We start from the raw sequence: 16,173 nt of genomic DNA on the forward strand, positions 1-16,173 counted from the left end.
ATCCACATCTGGTATTCGCGTAATCGCAGGGACCATTTGTGACAGGTCGTAAGCTAAAGCAAAGTCGTGAAAGGATCTTCCCGCGTGATCGGTGGTTTCCGAACCGAGCCAATCGGCATGGTGAGCGTTAAAATCGCCAAGTATCACGATTTCAGCGGTAGGAACCCCTTCGAGCAGGGAATCTGTAGCCATTTGGATGTGCTCAATGAGTCGCTCAGTTTTGGTATTTCCGCTATGGGACCGATACAGGCATGCGTAGAATCGCGGATGGTCATCACAGTCTACGCGCAGCCAGAGGCTAGATAGGTCCCTTCCTTCAAGCGACCCGAGGCGACGAGAACAGATATCCTCTCTGACGTACACGCAAACTCCCGCCCGCGGCACAAATGAATGTTCCAATTTGTACCCCGGGTAGGAGAGGTAGGAAGTATCAGCCGGGAAGGATATCTGAGTCTCAGTAAGGAAGAATAAGGCCGGCTTCGCAGTTTCGAGGTGAAAGTGAACCGCGTTAAGATTAGAGTTGAGCCCCCTAACATTGGTAAAGTCCACTGAGAGCGTGGAAGGGGATGCCTTCGGTAAATTCTTCCGTTTGCCCCGAGATCGAAACTTATAGTTTTTTGAGCAGTTTTTGCCCACCCCAGAATACGAAGGGCAGCCTGTGCATCCACCACCGAATACTGATTGTTCCGATGATGGACGCTCAGAGGGGGATTCTCCACAGCGGAAACGTGTGGTACCCCCCTGGGGTAATCTCTGTTTAAACTGCATCTTCATATTCTGGGGGAGGGGGGAATTGATGGGCTCCGGGAGTCTCACTCACCGCACGAAACGCGAGTACAATAAGATGAACCTATTGCATCACTTCACGCCGGTTTTCTGTGAGACAGTGGTACTGCCCCGGTCGTGCCTGCCCGATTGGCTGAAGCCCGAAAGCAACAGCATGGCACTCCCACTATCCAGAGCCTTCTAACATCAAGCTACTCAATCAAACATATATACATACTTAAAATATCTTAAGTTTTTTAAATCGTCTCTAAATTCGATATACTTATTATATTTTAAAAGTTCTGAAAAAAAACCGTTCATTATTTTTATGACCCGAATGATTTCACCAAAATGATTTTAAATAAATTTTCATTTAACATTTTCGTTTTTCTAATAAATGCTAAACGCTCATTGTGAACGGTCATTTTTTCTACATTCAAACGTCAAAGAAATCACTTGAAAACACTTCGCGTCTTATAAAGGGTTCCCATATGATGTAGTGTCTGCGATCAGGCCTTGAATTGACAATACCTCCCTAGTGTTTTAAAATTCAAAACATTTGTTTTATGTGCTTTAATGATTATGCCAAACATGCCTCTTGATGGTACAACAAAGGTTCAATGGTGCTATAGATAGGGTTGCAATTTCACTGACAAATTTCTCATCACTTATATGCACTGGAAAACTTAACTAAAGAGCCTGAGTTACTTAGAATATATATTTTACAATTGCACAGATTTTGTATGAAATAAAATTGTCTTTATTCATTTTTTACAGCATGTTATATAATTTGGATGCTTTTACACATGAAAAAATAGTTTTAAAATTTAAATAATAATAGTCCGAATGAATTATTTTAAATTATTTCTATTATTTTAAATCTCTTAGTTACCACGTGTTCCAGTCCCTATACCGGTTATGTTTGTAGTAATTTATATAATAAATTGAAATCTAATAAATCGATTAGGATCTCTGTATCCTGAAGTATTGAACATAAAATAAAACGCTAAAAAAATATGCAAAATAATCTATGTATAAGTATTACATATATCGACGAAGGTATACAATTATATTTGATTCCTGATTTAGAACTCTTATAATGTATAGTAAGGATTATAAATTCAATTATTTTAATTTATGTTTTTGTTGAGCTTTATTGAGCGAGAAATCCAGTGACGTCTGACGAGGTTTTCTAATGGTAATTGCACGAATGCACACTTAATGAAAAAGGGTTTTAATGAACTGACGATATGTGACTGTGGGGTACAAGAATACACCCCAACCTAAACACCACTATACGAAGACCCATATGTTTGTACCAATTGCAAACAAAAAGGGATCCTTCAAGATGGCCATGTCATATCATACGATTTATCCTTATAGTAAGGGTGTAAATGCTGTAGCTTGCCTATAAAAATAACTTTTCATGCTTTGTGTTAGCGTGCCTAGTACCAAAGCAACTCGTAAATGTTGAAGTTTTATGTCGCGAAACCGGGCTGTGTTTTAATGTGGATAAGCCAATGTTATCTATAATAGGTAATTAAAAAAAAAATATATGAAAAATACGGAAAGTGTTATTGGTGGCAGAAACTAAAGCTCAGTTTACGTATTTCTTTTTGTGCTTTAATCAACTAAACGTTGTTTTCTTATTTTCCTTCAAATTTAAATGTTAAGTGATATGATGACTTTTGAGCGCATAAAATTATTTAATGGCGTGATAGATAGAGTTACTACATAGTACTTTCGTAAACACTATAATATTGTTTCGATATACTTATTAATTTAAAAGTTGTATTTTTATAGCAGTCAGTCAAGGTCCGCAGAGTAATTAGAAATTGTTTCGTAGTAGTTGGTTTTTTAATTGGAACGTCCCTCTGTTTATATTGTTGAACCCTATGCTACCTGGTATTGAAAGTACTAAGCAGAGGTTAAAACTTTATTTGATAGGAACTTTTTTAGAGTGGCACACGTGTTTTAAGTAAAGGGAACCAAAACTGAGATGTGGAAGTTGAAAAGGTAATACAATTTAATTTTTTATTTATTCTTCTTGTATATTTATTAATAAAATATTGTGCTGCAGCGTAATGCGATAGTATTATTAGTTTCTAAATATATACATAACAATCATATGATCAATATCCGTTCATTAATGTTTTATATTTTATTTTATATTAAAATAAAAATTAATTCAAATCATTTATATACCAATCCGGATTGTTGTTTGGTTCGATTTTATTTAGATTTGTATGGATCTAGATTAACTTTAAATGATTTTGGTTTTTATCTCTGTTTATATAAAATAGTTATAGGTAATCTTTGCATAAGCAGTTACCCGAGCAGTATTAGTCTAGTGGTTAGACGCTAGTCTTTTAAACCTGAGGTCGTGCTTTCTAAGCCCGGGTCTGCGGCAATACATTTTTGAATTAATGTGAAATTTTATTATTTTTAATCATAGGATAAATACGTCACGGAGCAAACCAGCATATCTAGACCGTGTTAGTTTTAACAAAATTTATAAATTTTTTGTATAAGGAATCTAAAATTTGATGACAGTGTATAAATTTTTCAGTAAAACAAAAATCTATTTAGGCATTCCTTGTAAATCGATAAATTGACGGATTTCCTTGAAATTTTTAAAATATATATTTTAAAAATTTCAATCATCATAACTTCAATCGACCTATATAGGTCGATTGAAGTTACATATTTTCAAGAATAATCTAAAATAATAAGATTTATTTTATATTACAATTAGCTAATTCTTATTAATCGTTCCTAAGGTACAAATAACTTCTATTTACTACCCCCAACACGTGACTCACTGTATAGGAGGTTGCGTGTTTAAATGCATTCCAAACGACCACAACAGCGAGACCCCTCGGTCCTTAGATGTGCTGAACGATTTCATTTAATAACTACGTAAACAAACCCTTAAGCGGAGATCAAATAAATCGGTAAAGTTGTAATAGGGCTGTACTGCGTGCGTCTTAATTTTAATGATTGTTTGTATGAGTCACGATAAATAAATTGAATTAGTATATTATCAATTTTCATTGTTGTTGTAAAGTAAATATCGAATAGGCCGAATCAATCGAATAAATACCAAAGATATCTGCTGTATAAGAACAACTTCATTGGGGTGAATTTTTTTAATAAACATATTTGATAAGATATAAATAGAGAATGTGTATAATACTATCTGTGCTCTGCATTTTCACCGGCGTTAATTCAGTCGCAGCATGATGTTCTACGCCTTCTTCGGTTGTAAAAACATAGAATTCAAACCAGTACGTACGGAGTTAAGCGCATACAACAAAGCAAACAGGCAAAAACCTCTTCAGTTTCATAAATTAAATAAAACCTGAGCCGGTAAGTCATGATTGTGGAACATACAGTAGTGGATCGGCATCACATCCGCTGAGGAACTGTTTCGACTACTGCAAAATACTCGATAAATTAACATCAAGCCTTTGGCCTGGAATCAATTTGTATTTGTACAAAAAAATATAAACGATTTTAAAACAAATGGTGACTTTCAGTCGTATAATATATATTCGAAACAGAACCAATTTCAGTGTACGACCAACCAGGCTGTAGAAGATAAACCACTCCTTATATGGAAATTGTATTCGTTTTTACAACAAACTCCCTAGTGAAATTATCACTAAATAAATTCAAAGCCCTCGTTAAACGTAAATTAATCAATAAAGCTTTTTATAAACTTGACGAATATTTAAATGATCCTAATCCTTGGGATTGATTTGCTCCAGTTGAAACAATTTGTATCAAAACTTAGCGATTAAAGCCCGCTCTACGCCCTCGACTTGCGAACTGGTAGTAAATGTAAATTTATAATTAATTTAACTTCTTTTCTGGCGTACATAAGTGTACTTGTTACTTATATAAATAAAGTTATTTTGAAATTGAGTTTGAATACGAAGTGATTTATTTGGATGACGAGTACCAAGGCCCAAAAGAGACGGCGTAATTTATACCGGCATTACATAATATAACATTAAAAAAAATCTTATTGTGACATATAATAGACTCCGAAGATAGTATCACGAACTTTTTATATTGATATCTTCTATAAAACCAAGTTGGCCACTTTGTTCTTTTGAATTGTCAATACTTACTTACAATAATACTTACAATACTACGCAATATAGGGATTTTTCACACACTTTGAAAAATGAATCACTTCGCATTGCCATCAGCCTCCACTGAACAGTGCCAGATATGTACTTAATATAAGTGTACTTCTGTGCCACGTTAGTCCGGTCACACCTCCGTCGGGCAAGCAAAAAGCCCTGGCGGCCGCAAAGCAGGCGGAAAATAATAAACGACTCAAACATAGTCTTTCCTCCAATTTCAATTTTGATCCCTTTGGAGGAGAGCCTCTTGGTTCTCTTGGTTGGTGGTTGGTTGGTGGTGTTGGTTCATTAAAGATTTAAGTTGGCGCCTGGTAGATAGTGCTGATGCTCCCAGAGCTTTCCTCGCTCAACGAAGTAACGCAATACAACGAGGAAATGCTGGGATGAAAGGATGAGATGCAACAGGGACCAAACTTTTTAAATTTGTTTTAATCCTCTATTTATATTTTTATTATTATTTATATTACTCATATGTATAATTAAATGTTTAGATCTTATTTTTTTAAATTTCGAACAACGACTACGACTCTACTCTTATGTACTATGTGTGAAATAAAAGATTGTATTGGTGAAAGAACTGTAGAAATATCAAAATATGGTCGACACGTTCTGTCATTTTCATACATATTTAATTTATCTTTTACATTTCATAGAATTGCAAAATTTCTTTTTAATTTTTATATTCGGACAACTTGCAAGTTGAATCAAGTTAACTTGCTTAGAAAATCGTGATTACAGGAATAGCAATTCTTAGAAATTCTATTTGAAAATATAAGTTTTATTTTGCACAATTGCGATGCGTATGTACACGATGCTTGAGTTAATGTACTCTTTGTATTTAATTAATATTTTGTTTCAGCCCTACTATGCTCTTGAGACTGATTTTCTGCTTTTTTATCATCAAAGAAGCCTTTTGCACAGATCCAGGTATTTCATTTCTTTTATTCCTGTTGTTATTGCCACTTCCGTAGGGAGATGTTTTGCAATGAATGAACGGTATATTTACTCATAATTACATAAGATTTAGAAATTAATGTATATAATTTCTTTTAGAAGTGGTCGTGCTGCGAGCAGTACGCGGCAGGGACGCTCGTCTGCCCTGTGGCCAGGGAAAAGTGTTTCTAGATGGCCCAGACTCTTATGTACTCTGGCTGAAAAATGACAGAGATTTTCTATATCGATTTCCTAATGAAGATTCTGAAAGAAGGTAAACGAAATAATATATTTTTTTTTGTTTTACACTCAAGCGCTTTCACTATGACTTTCAAGGTAAATTCCACGCCGTAGTTCCCGTATTAGTTCCGGAGAAACAACATAGAGTTACTCTTGTAACATCCATTTCCAGTTCCAGAGATTCACTGTTCCGAACTCAATTTATCAATAATCTTATATTAAAAGGATAACATCCAGGACCAAACTGTTAATTATTCGGTTCCCATTGGCCCTATAAAATATACAACTTTATACCTATGTCCACGTTGGACAGGAATAAATCTAGAATATTTAGCATATTGTGTTTGCAGGTTGATAAATCGTGATCGCATCTACGGCACATCGTGCGACACTGGAGCATGTTATGATGATACTTCATTACTCCTGAAAAGGGTCACTGAGGAAGATAGTGGAATTTACAGATGTAGGGTTCACTACCAAGCTTCTCCATCTCTTGATTTTGTCATTGATATAAGGTTGGTGGGTAAGTAGCGTTTTTGTCTTACGATTTAGCCCTTTTAACAGGTCTTACTGTCAATACGATAAGAGATTCATTTAAAATTAAAAGATACATTAGAGTTCTGCTACTAACTTATATATAGTGCATACAAAAATATTATTTAAACAACTTTGATATCTGATCATATTTTAATCTTCACTGTCATTCTTTTCCATTAACATATTACAATTATGGATGCATGTATCTATCTAAAAGAAAAAAAAATAGATTACTTTTTGACGTTGTAGAATAGCTATTATTGATCAAATAACCTTAATATTATGCTATGTAAGTAAACGCAAAAGCGACAGGCCATATAGTTAATATGAATTAATTTAAAGATTCGCCGGGGTTGCCTCGAATAATCAACGAAGCTGGTGATGAAATAAAAAGGGGCTACGTGGGACCACTGAGTCTAGGGTCCGATATGACTTTAATTTGTGAAGTTGATGATGGTAAGTTGATGAGTGAGAAATGTTTTTTTTTTTAATAGGGTGGCAAACGAGCCTGCGGGAAGTCTGTATCAGCCCATGGACATCCAAAATAAAAGCAAAATGTTTAAAGAAAACACTTCTTACCAGACTGAAGCTATATATGTGTCCTCTATTTTCCAGCAATGTTTATAAAAAAGTGTTTTCTTGAAATGTGTAAAAGCTATGTTAAGGCCCTATCCCATATCCCAGCACGCATTGCTGTGTCAGCGTCTCGAGGTGGACTGCGGTAAGCAACGGAGAGCTGGAGCGCTGAGGCGCGTAATAACAATTAGTTATGTTAAACTTTAAATTAATTACATTTTATCAATTTTTTTTCTGAAATGGATGGCTTGTGATAAAATATATCGTCTAAATTTTAAAATCATGTTCTATATACCTTTTCGTCATAAAATGAATTCAAAGTGACAAAACTTGGCTATGTTTGGATTTTTTTCTATCGAGCGAAGTTATTTAAATCGTGTAACGACCTTTCAAAATGGATACGAAACTACTCAACTCCACCATATATTTTTCCACTTGCCTTACTTCAAGACACGATGTCAAAAAATGGAAAGAAACAATGTACTTTTTTGGAGTTGTGCGACCGTATAGGCCCTTAACAAAAGACAATACTATGAGCAAAATGTTTATCAAGTATATAACTGACATCCATAGTATCTAAACTAGTTTCTTGAGGCGTCGATTCCACAAACAAACACTTCACTATCGACAGATACCCAAATAACTTTAACAGTAATAGTGTGAATCCTATAGCGGGGAAATTAAACCTAAGGCCTCCTATCTTTCTTGTAAGGACACATACCTTCCCCTCAAACTTTTTTGGTCCGGGCCTAAGGCCTAAGGCATGCCGGTTTCCTCGCGATGTTTAATGTTTTCCTTCACCGTACGAGCAAGTATTAAAAGCGCACATAGACTGCACCGGGGATCGTACCTACGACCCCATATGTTCATCCTTAATAAATAAGACCTGCAACCTTTTTAGATCTGGGCCTCAGGTTTCCCTATCTGTTTCATGATCATTTGTTAATCTTATTGGCAAGCAGTCGATCAGCCTCCTGTGCCTGACGCACGGTGTCGACTTTTTGGGTTTAAAGCAAGCCGGTTTCCTCACGTTTTTTTCCTTCACCGTTCGAGCCAATGTTAAATGCGCACATAGAAAGAAATTCCATTGGTGTACAGCCGCGGTTCGAAGCTACGACCTCAGGGATGAGAGTGGCACACTGAAGGCACTAGGCTGACACTGCTCCTATATATATAGGAGCATATATATATGGTCAATTAACTATTATTAATCAATGAAACTATCGTATCGTAGTTCGGTTCAAAGATAATCATTTCAAATTTTAAAGTCGTGTTGCTACATAATAATAAATAAATAAAATTATTGGTCTGCAAATATTTAAATAACAATATATATAACAATATAATATAATCATTTCTAATACTATAAGAATGTGTACAGTATTTTTGACAAAAGTGCAGGTCGATCGGATTGATGTAAGAACTATTAGGCACGCATTCATATGGCTGTATCACCATGTAGAAAGAACCTTAATTCTCCAAAATGCATTTAATATGAAACAATCAAACCGAAAAACTTTTAATATGCGTCATAATGTTTTACAATATTTTTGAAAACAGACCAACCAGACACTCTTGTCTACTGGCGTCGGAACGGAGTGATAAAAGAGCGAGCCCATACTATACGTCCTGGAGTACTTCGAGCTGATGTACACGTTCACAACGCAACCCGAGATGAGCTCGACGCGCATTACGAGTGCCTTGCACAAAATGCTGATGTCACAGAGCCGCTAAGCGCAAGCGTAGTCGTCAAAATGTATTGTGAGTTCCAGTTATTTTTCTTCTACTTGTAATAGTAAACGTACTTTATGTATATTTTTTTCTTAAACGAAATAAACGGGAGCTTTAAATGATTATTTATTATTTAAAATGTACAGAACGATGACTGATAGTTGATATAGTTGTTATATTTATTAAAAAATGTGTTCAATTTATGCATTTAGTTTATTTTATAAATACATTTTTAGTGCCGCCCATTAATGTGGAAATTCGTTTAAACAACAACTTTGACTTCGAGGCGGGACAGCCACGTGTTGTGGATTGTGTGATTGTTGGGTGTGTCCCACCACCATCAATAACTTGGCACCTTGGAGACGTTCTACTAAGACCTACTGTTCACAAGGTAAACAAAAATACGAAAAAAACACCCAATTGTAAAGTGTAAATTGTCAAGCGTTTTGCATTTGCAAAATTTCTATTTCCATGGTTTTAACTAAAGAGTCGTTGTTTCTTTTTACGAATTAGGATAAGTTTAGATCGGTATTATACTACTGATTTAATTTATGACCATAGGGATGGTATCGGTTTAACCTTCTCTCGCTTTAATAGAAACTCCTGATAATATATTGTTTCGTACCGTATAAGGAATCTTTTTTCCCTCTGCAATTCTAAAAACGTATACATTATTAGATCGTCTGAAATACAGGCAAAGAAATCACTCGTTATTTATTTTTATGGTTTATGACTATTATTATGTTTTAGAACTTTATAAAACGATTAATGATACAACCACTTTTAAAAACTTTGAATACACTGTATGACTTGTGCGTAATTTTTTTGAGCAGGCGTTATTTTCCTCAATAAGTGATTATTACACTCATTTTTAAAATACTTCAAGTAAGATTAGTTGCTTATTCAGTAGCTTAGTTTTGTACATGTGTTTCATCTGTGTATTTCAACAGCTATTCAATAAATTACATTTAAACTATGTCATTTACAGTTCTGTAACATAGGTAATGTCGTTTCCTTGATAAAATAGAATTGTTAACAACTTATAGGTATATAATAAAAATATAATGAATGTTTCTCAGTGACAAATTTTACACACGATGATTCCGTTTTGTTTGAAAAGAAAGGAAATATCGTAATATTAGATAGGTACGTTATACAAAATCCCATCCCCGGACCTTCCCACTTACCATTAGTTGAAGTTTGAATTTGTAAATAATGGCAGGCAATACTTGTCAGATGTGAAGAAAAAGTTTAAGTTTCGAATATTGGAATGCCTGTTTAAATTTTATATAAAATTATTGTTTTCTGTTATGAAAACTTCTCTTCAAGACGCGGAGAGTGAATAACCTAATGATATATAAACGTAAATTATTTTAATAAATGTGTAAAAAGTGTGTTATATTTCTAATATACTTAGTCTGGCCATAAATACTGCTAAACTGAAAAATATACAAAATATTACATTTGAATCTGGAATCATTTTTGTATGATTGTTCATTGATTTTTCTCAATTTGGCGCCAATACATATAATAATTCGCGATATTAAAATGGAGTGTGGTGATAAAGAGAACAGAATCGCTGTGATTGCATTACACAAAGGAGGTATGGACTCAAATGCCATTTTCCATACGCTTGGTATTAGTATAATATTTGTGTAACCGGGCTAAGGAAACTGTTTGTGATAGAAAAAGAAACACTACGTGCCAGATGCTTTCCACGTAGTGTTCGTACGAAAAGGGTGGTTAAAGCATTTAGGGGAAGAATTCGAATAATTAATCCTGTCCGTAAGCAAAATATTTTATCTCGGGAGATGAAGGACTGGTAGCCTTAAGGGACGTACTGGTCATCTCTTAACTGATAATTTATATAATAGAATAGAGTGGTAAAATCGAAACAACTACTGAAGCGGTACGCAAAATGAGGTCACAGAAAATTTAATTCCCAATTAGTCGACAGAGTGCAACGTGGGCACTATCCTTCAATGATGGTTTGGTGGGGTGTTAGCAATGAAGGAGTGACTGAGCCATACTTTTGTGAAAAAGGTCGCAAAATATCGGCACAAGTGTATCAAGATAAGAGAAGGTGGTGAGCCCCTTAACAACACCATGCTCAATAACCAAGAATGGTCCTTCCAGCAAGACTCAGCGCCGGGTGATAAAGCTCGGTCTGGGCAGTCTTGGTTAGAAACGAACGTTTCGGACTTAATCAGAGCCGAAGACTGGCCGTCGTCTAGTCCCGATCGTAATCCGCAGGATTATAATTTATGGTCAGTTTTTGACAGTGACAGAGTCCCTAAAAGTCACTCATGCGCCGTCTTAATCCTAAGTCTCATGAATAACAAATCTGTAATATAAAAGTGCACACTTTATAATTTAATTAATGATGTGATAGTGGTAGTAGCTTCAGTAGCTATGGGTTGAAACACCTATAAATAGAAATAAAAGTAAAAAATAAACCGTTTAGTTAATCTTGATCAGGAACTGCATGATGGAAACTACACTGTGTCTTCATTAACACTGGCGCCGTCGCTTCAGAACACCAAACATGACCTCGTCTGTCGCGCACACAATTCTCATCTACCAAACGGAGTGTTTGAAGACAAAGTCACATTGAATGTGGGATGTAAGACTACTTATATATTTTATTATTATAAAGAGGTAAAATATGTTACGATGTAGATTGTAATGTCTGGACTTACTGTAAAATTTATTTTACCTATAGAAAGCCACATTATTTCAGAGTCTCATAAGACTTTGTTTTGTTTCTTACAAACCGATCCGACTTACACATACTGTAAAGTTCATAAGTTTGATTATAGCTCTCATAATTTTTTTAGTATCAGCAGTATTATATATTCCTTGACGTCTTGACTTGCTGTTTCCGTGGTTATTAAGACATGAAATAATAAGTTTTTTAATAAAGCACATAAGTCGGTACTTCTTAATTAAAAACACATCAGAAGATACAACAAAGAAAATTATAATTTTAATAATAGAAAACATGAGATATATTTATACTGTACAAGCTTAACCTTTATACTGTATCTATGTAAATACCGTCCGTATCACCTCGACGTCCGTCGTTCCACAACTGAGCGTTTTCTTAGGCAATTTTTGCCACACACCACCACTATGTGGAACCAGCTGTTCACTGAAGTATTTCCAAAAAAAGAGCGTACTAATTATTTAAAGGCATGCAATGCACTTGCGACCCTTCTGGCAATGTGAGTGTCCATGGGACAGGTGGTGGTAACATCAGGTGGGCCTCCCAACCGTCTGCCTCCTATTACAAAAAAATGATTTCATTTTACTGAATAAAGAATTTAGTTTAAGTGACTTTTTCAGTTCGTCCCTTATGTATTTCAACAAGGGAAGAAACTATAGGCGCTGTCGAGCGAGAAGCTGAAACTGTGGTTTGCATTGTTGAAGCATCACCGGAACCTCTCCAGTTTAGTTGGACCTTTGCGGACTCTAGAACACTATACACTAGTGTTAAGGTAACTCATATTAATATTATTTAGCAGTGTCGGCTTTAGTGGTTCAGCCCGCAACTCTCATCCCAGAGATTGTAGGTTGGAACCCCGGCTGTGCACCAAAAAAAGTCGACGGCTTGTCTAGCCAGAAGTCTGATCACCTATTTGCTTATTACGTAAAATAAACGATCACGAAAGAGATACACTAAATGTTTCAGTGACAAGTTTTAGGCATATTCATCATTGGTCCTTCGTCTGTATAAAATACCGAAGAAGATAAATCTTAACGGCCAAGGTCCCAAGCCAATTATTTAAATAAATTTTACTTACTTGAACCAATATGAAACGGTAGAAATTTTTATTCTAAAATTGTTATGGGCCGGCAATGTAATCTGTATAAACAAAAAGATAATATTATTTATTGCTTTATTAAAACTACAAGCTGTTCTATAAATAAAATTGATCACTGCAGCAGAAATAATGTTACGGTAACGCGTACAAACACATCACTGTTTGGTTGTACCAATTTTATTCCCCCATTTTACAGAAGCTACCAGGTCATACACACAGGTACTCATCTACATTGACCTGGCTTCCTAGGGAGAGTGATATTGGTATTCTGCTGTGTCGGGCGACAAACGCGTTTGGGGAACAAAAGCGTCCTTGCTCATATACTATCTCAGAAGGCGGTCCACCTCGAGCACCTGATTGCGTCGTACTACGCTCTTATCCACACGCCATCCGTATTCACTGCCAAAAAGGTACTTTTAACTCATAGGCAAAGATATAACGGACATTCACCAGACCATACATATTTGATTTGTGTTATTAAATCACCTATGTAACATTGGCATAATGTAGCAGTTTAATGGTGAAAGAATTTTTGAGAACGTTCCAACAGTTTTCAGTTAAAGGTTTTGAGATACAAAAGAACAATATTATTTATAATATTAAATGTATTTAACCTTTCAAAGTTCATTTATTTATTTCTTAAAGGTTGGGATGGAGGAAGAACACAAACTGTGTACTTAGAACTGCTGAACGCGGACGGTACCTTGGTCCACAATATTTCAAATACAGCTGGACAATTTCAACTCCCTGATATAGCAGATGAAAGAAATTTGACAGCTGTAGTGTACGCTGCGAATTCTAGAGGACGAAGTGAACCGAAGACATTACATCTTCAGACAATAACACCTATTAGTGCGTCAGGTAGCATTTTGTATTTCATATTTATAAAATATAAGAATTTTAAAAGGATTCTACCTACCTAACTAAATTAGATAATCCCCAAATAATATCGTAATATGGTAAATATTATAATTACAGCTGTTAAAAAGTACTCCCAGACGGCTAGTTGGACGCCCTGGCTGGAAGGTATAGGTATTGTTGGAGTAATAGCAGCCGCGGTAACTGGATCAGCTATCTGCTTCAAAATAATCCGAAGCAAGAAAGATGCAATCGAACACAATCCCGATTTAGTACCTCGATCTGATGGTAAAGTTTTGTCTAAAAAATTTGTTGTTTTTTTATCCTACTAATATATTTAAACATATAAAGATTAAAGCACGAAGAAATATTTATTTTCCGCATAGAAATATCTAGAGTAAAAGCGCTAGGCAGTACTGGAAATTTTAATATCTTGAAAAAATAACTGGAATCTAAATGAGAGCCAAATGCTATTGATTAACAAAGTTTGTCTTTATATAACTATCGGACCTGACAGACGTTGCCCTGTACACACATCTTATATACAAAAAAAAACTAATTGTAATCTAAACCGTCCGCTTGAACACACAAAAATATCATCAAAACCGTTTAAGAAGCGGTTAATTACAAACACACACATAAAAGATGTATATAGATTATTCGGAATTGATCTGATCAACTTTAGTTTTAAAACACTACAATTATTGTTTGCCTGAATTTTTAAGTATTATCCTATTTACGTTTGATAATTGCGTATGTATAATTAACATGGATATTTCAGGTATAATGTATTTTATGCATTCAAACATTCGTTTATTTCTAGGCACATTTCATCGAGAACCCGACTTTACCCGGGAAGAACGTCTTGTTGGTACGACAAATATAACAGTTAATCAACTTGCGTCATGTCAGAATGTAAGTATAAGTTATAAAGTAGTATTATAGATCGTTAAAGAGATATTTAGCGCGCTGTATAAACCTCAAAACTGTCAAAAAGTAAAATGGGAATTTGGCTGAGAAAACCTGAACCTACCTTGGCAAAGTGACAAAAATAATAAGGTATATAAGAAATCCAGCAGCGTGAAAAATACTTTATCCGTGAATCGAAACTAGAACTGTGCCTAGAACTGGTTTGTACTCTATTAATGAAAGTCAGACAACAAACTTGATCATTATTCTCCTTTTTAATTTAGTGCTAGTTAAAATTAATTTAACAAAATAAAATATTTTGTTTATAGCAATACACGCCTTCGCCCGTACCTTCTTGTAGAGTACTAGTGGGTTGTAGTCGTCCGCCGCCTCAAGATTCTTGTCCTGCAACTCAACACTCTTATTTTGTATAAAATAATGAGATTATAAGAAAATATTTGCATGATAAATAGCCTTCACCGAACTTTTACAGGTGTAGTCAGAGTCGTTCATTGAATTATTTCTAAGGATACTTAATAGGCATACATATAACTATGCGACTCGGCTTAATGCCCAATTGGTAAACGATTAAAAAGCATAAAGTCAAAACTATTGCCATAATATATTTTAAAAAAAACTATTAAAAAAGCATAAATAGTACCTTCTTTAACAAATGTTAAACTTTTAATGAACGACACTGATTTTAGTTGCCAGTACCTATTTTGTATGTAATTTGTATAGAATTTATACCATTCACTTTAAGTAGGTTTTAAGATTAAGTTCCGTATGTCAAATTCAATACGTTTATTACATACTGGAGTCAAACTTAGCAAAGGCTTTGTAAAATTAATACATGTAAAATTATTTAAGTGACTCACTTCCCTGTTAGACCCTGCTATTAAAGTAGACCTACTTGTAAATGACACCGGCTTTACTAATCTTTATAGTATAATTAATAAGTTTTAAAAATGTTAAAGTATGTTGCCTGAGTATAATAAAAACAATCTTATATGTATTCAATATAAATAATCAATACTAGCAAATAAAATGATATGGTAGTCTAAACATTTTATACTTAAATTAAATATATTTCAATAATTAAATAATCATATTATAATTATTTTTTTTAACTTATTATCACCCCAGTTCTTGCAGGATATTATCTTATAATTACGTAAAAAACACTATAACCAATATCAAACAACGTTCTTTGGTCATAAGATATTAAAAAAACAGAAATATTAAATCGAAATCGAATGAATCTGCAAAATTTACTGCATACGGTAGGTTACATTTTTCATATTTTAATTTGTTTTAAAATAACTTGTTTATTGTTAAATTATTAAGTATAATAATTTTTACGAGTATTTAATTGTAATCAACATTGCTTTTGTCGTTACTTCATAAATATCTTAGGAGATACTTATTAGTTTTTACTCCATAAAATAAATCACCGATTTCAAAATGCTAAACGGTAAAAAGTACCCCCATTATAACTTAATTTATTGTCACAGTATAACATTCGTATGAGACTGATTTCAACTGCCAAATTTGAATGCGCTTTTCTAGATTGTCTATTATGTAGATCAAGATAGTAAAATCATAACAAAATATTGCGCGCTTACTAGCGTCAAGCGTGGGCTTCG

At 34.4% G+C, this 16,173-nt stretch overlaps 1 protein-coding gene across 1 annotated transcript; it reads left to right on the plus strand.

Annotated features, from left to right (window-relative positions):
• Window positions 1–5,783: 5,783 nt before the first annotated feature.
• Window positions 5,784–15,505, plus strand: LOC123718694. Its single transcript, XM_045675417.1, has 13 exons — window positions 5,784–5,846; window positions 5,973–6,126; window positions 6,443–6,615; window positions 6,972–7,085; window positions 8,766–8,966; window positions 9,173–9,327; window positions 11,415–11,559; window positions 12,282–12,433; window positions 12,957–13,170; window positions 13,406–13,621; window positions 13,739–13,906; window positions 14,442–14,533; window positions 14,857–15,505. The coding sequence occupies exons 1-13, from the start codon at window positions 5,786–5,788 to the stop codon at window positions 14,959–14,961; spliced, it is 1,950 nt and encodes a 649-aa protein (XP_045531373.1). The 5' UTR covers window positions 5,784–5,785; the 3' UTR covers window positions 14,962–15,505.
• The last annotated feature ends 668 nt before the right edge of the window (window positions 15,506–16,173 follow it).

This window comes from Pieris brassicae, chromosome Z, assembly GCF_905147105.1.
Source record: "Pieris brassicae chromosome Z, ilPieBrab1.1, whole genome shotgun sequence".
NCBI classification, from domain to species: Eukaryota; Metazoa; Arthropoda; class Insecta; order Lepidoptera; family Pieridae; genus Pieris; species Pieris brassicae.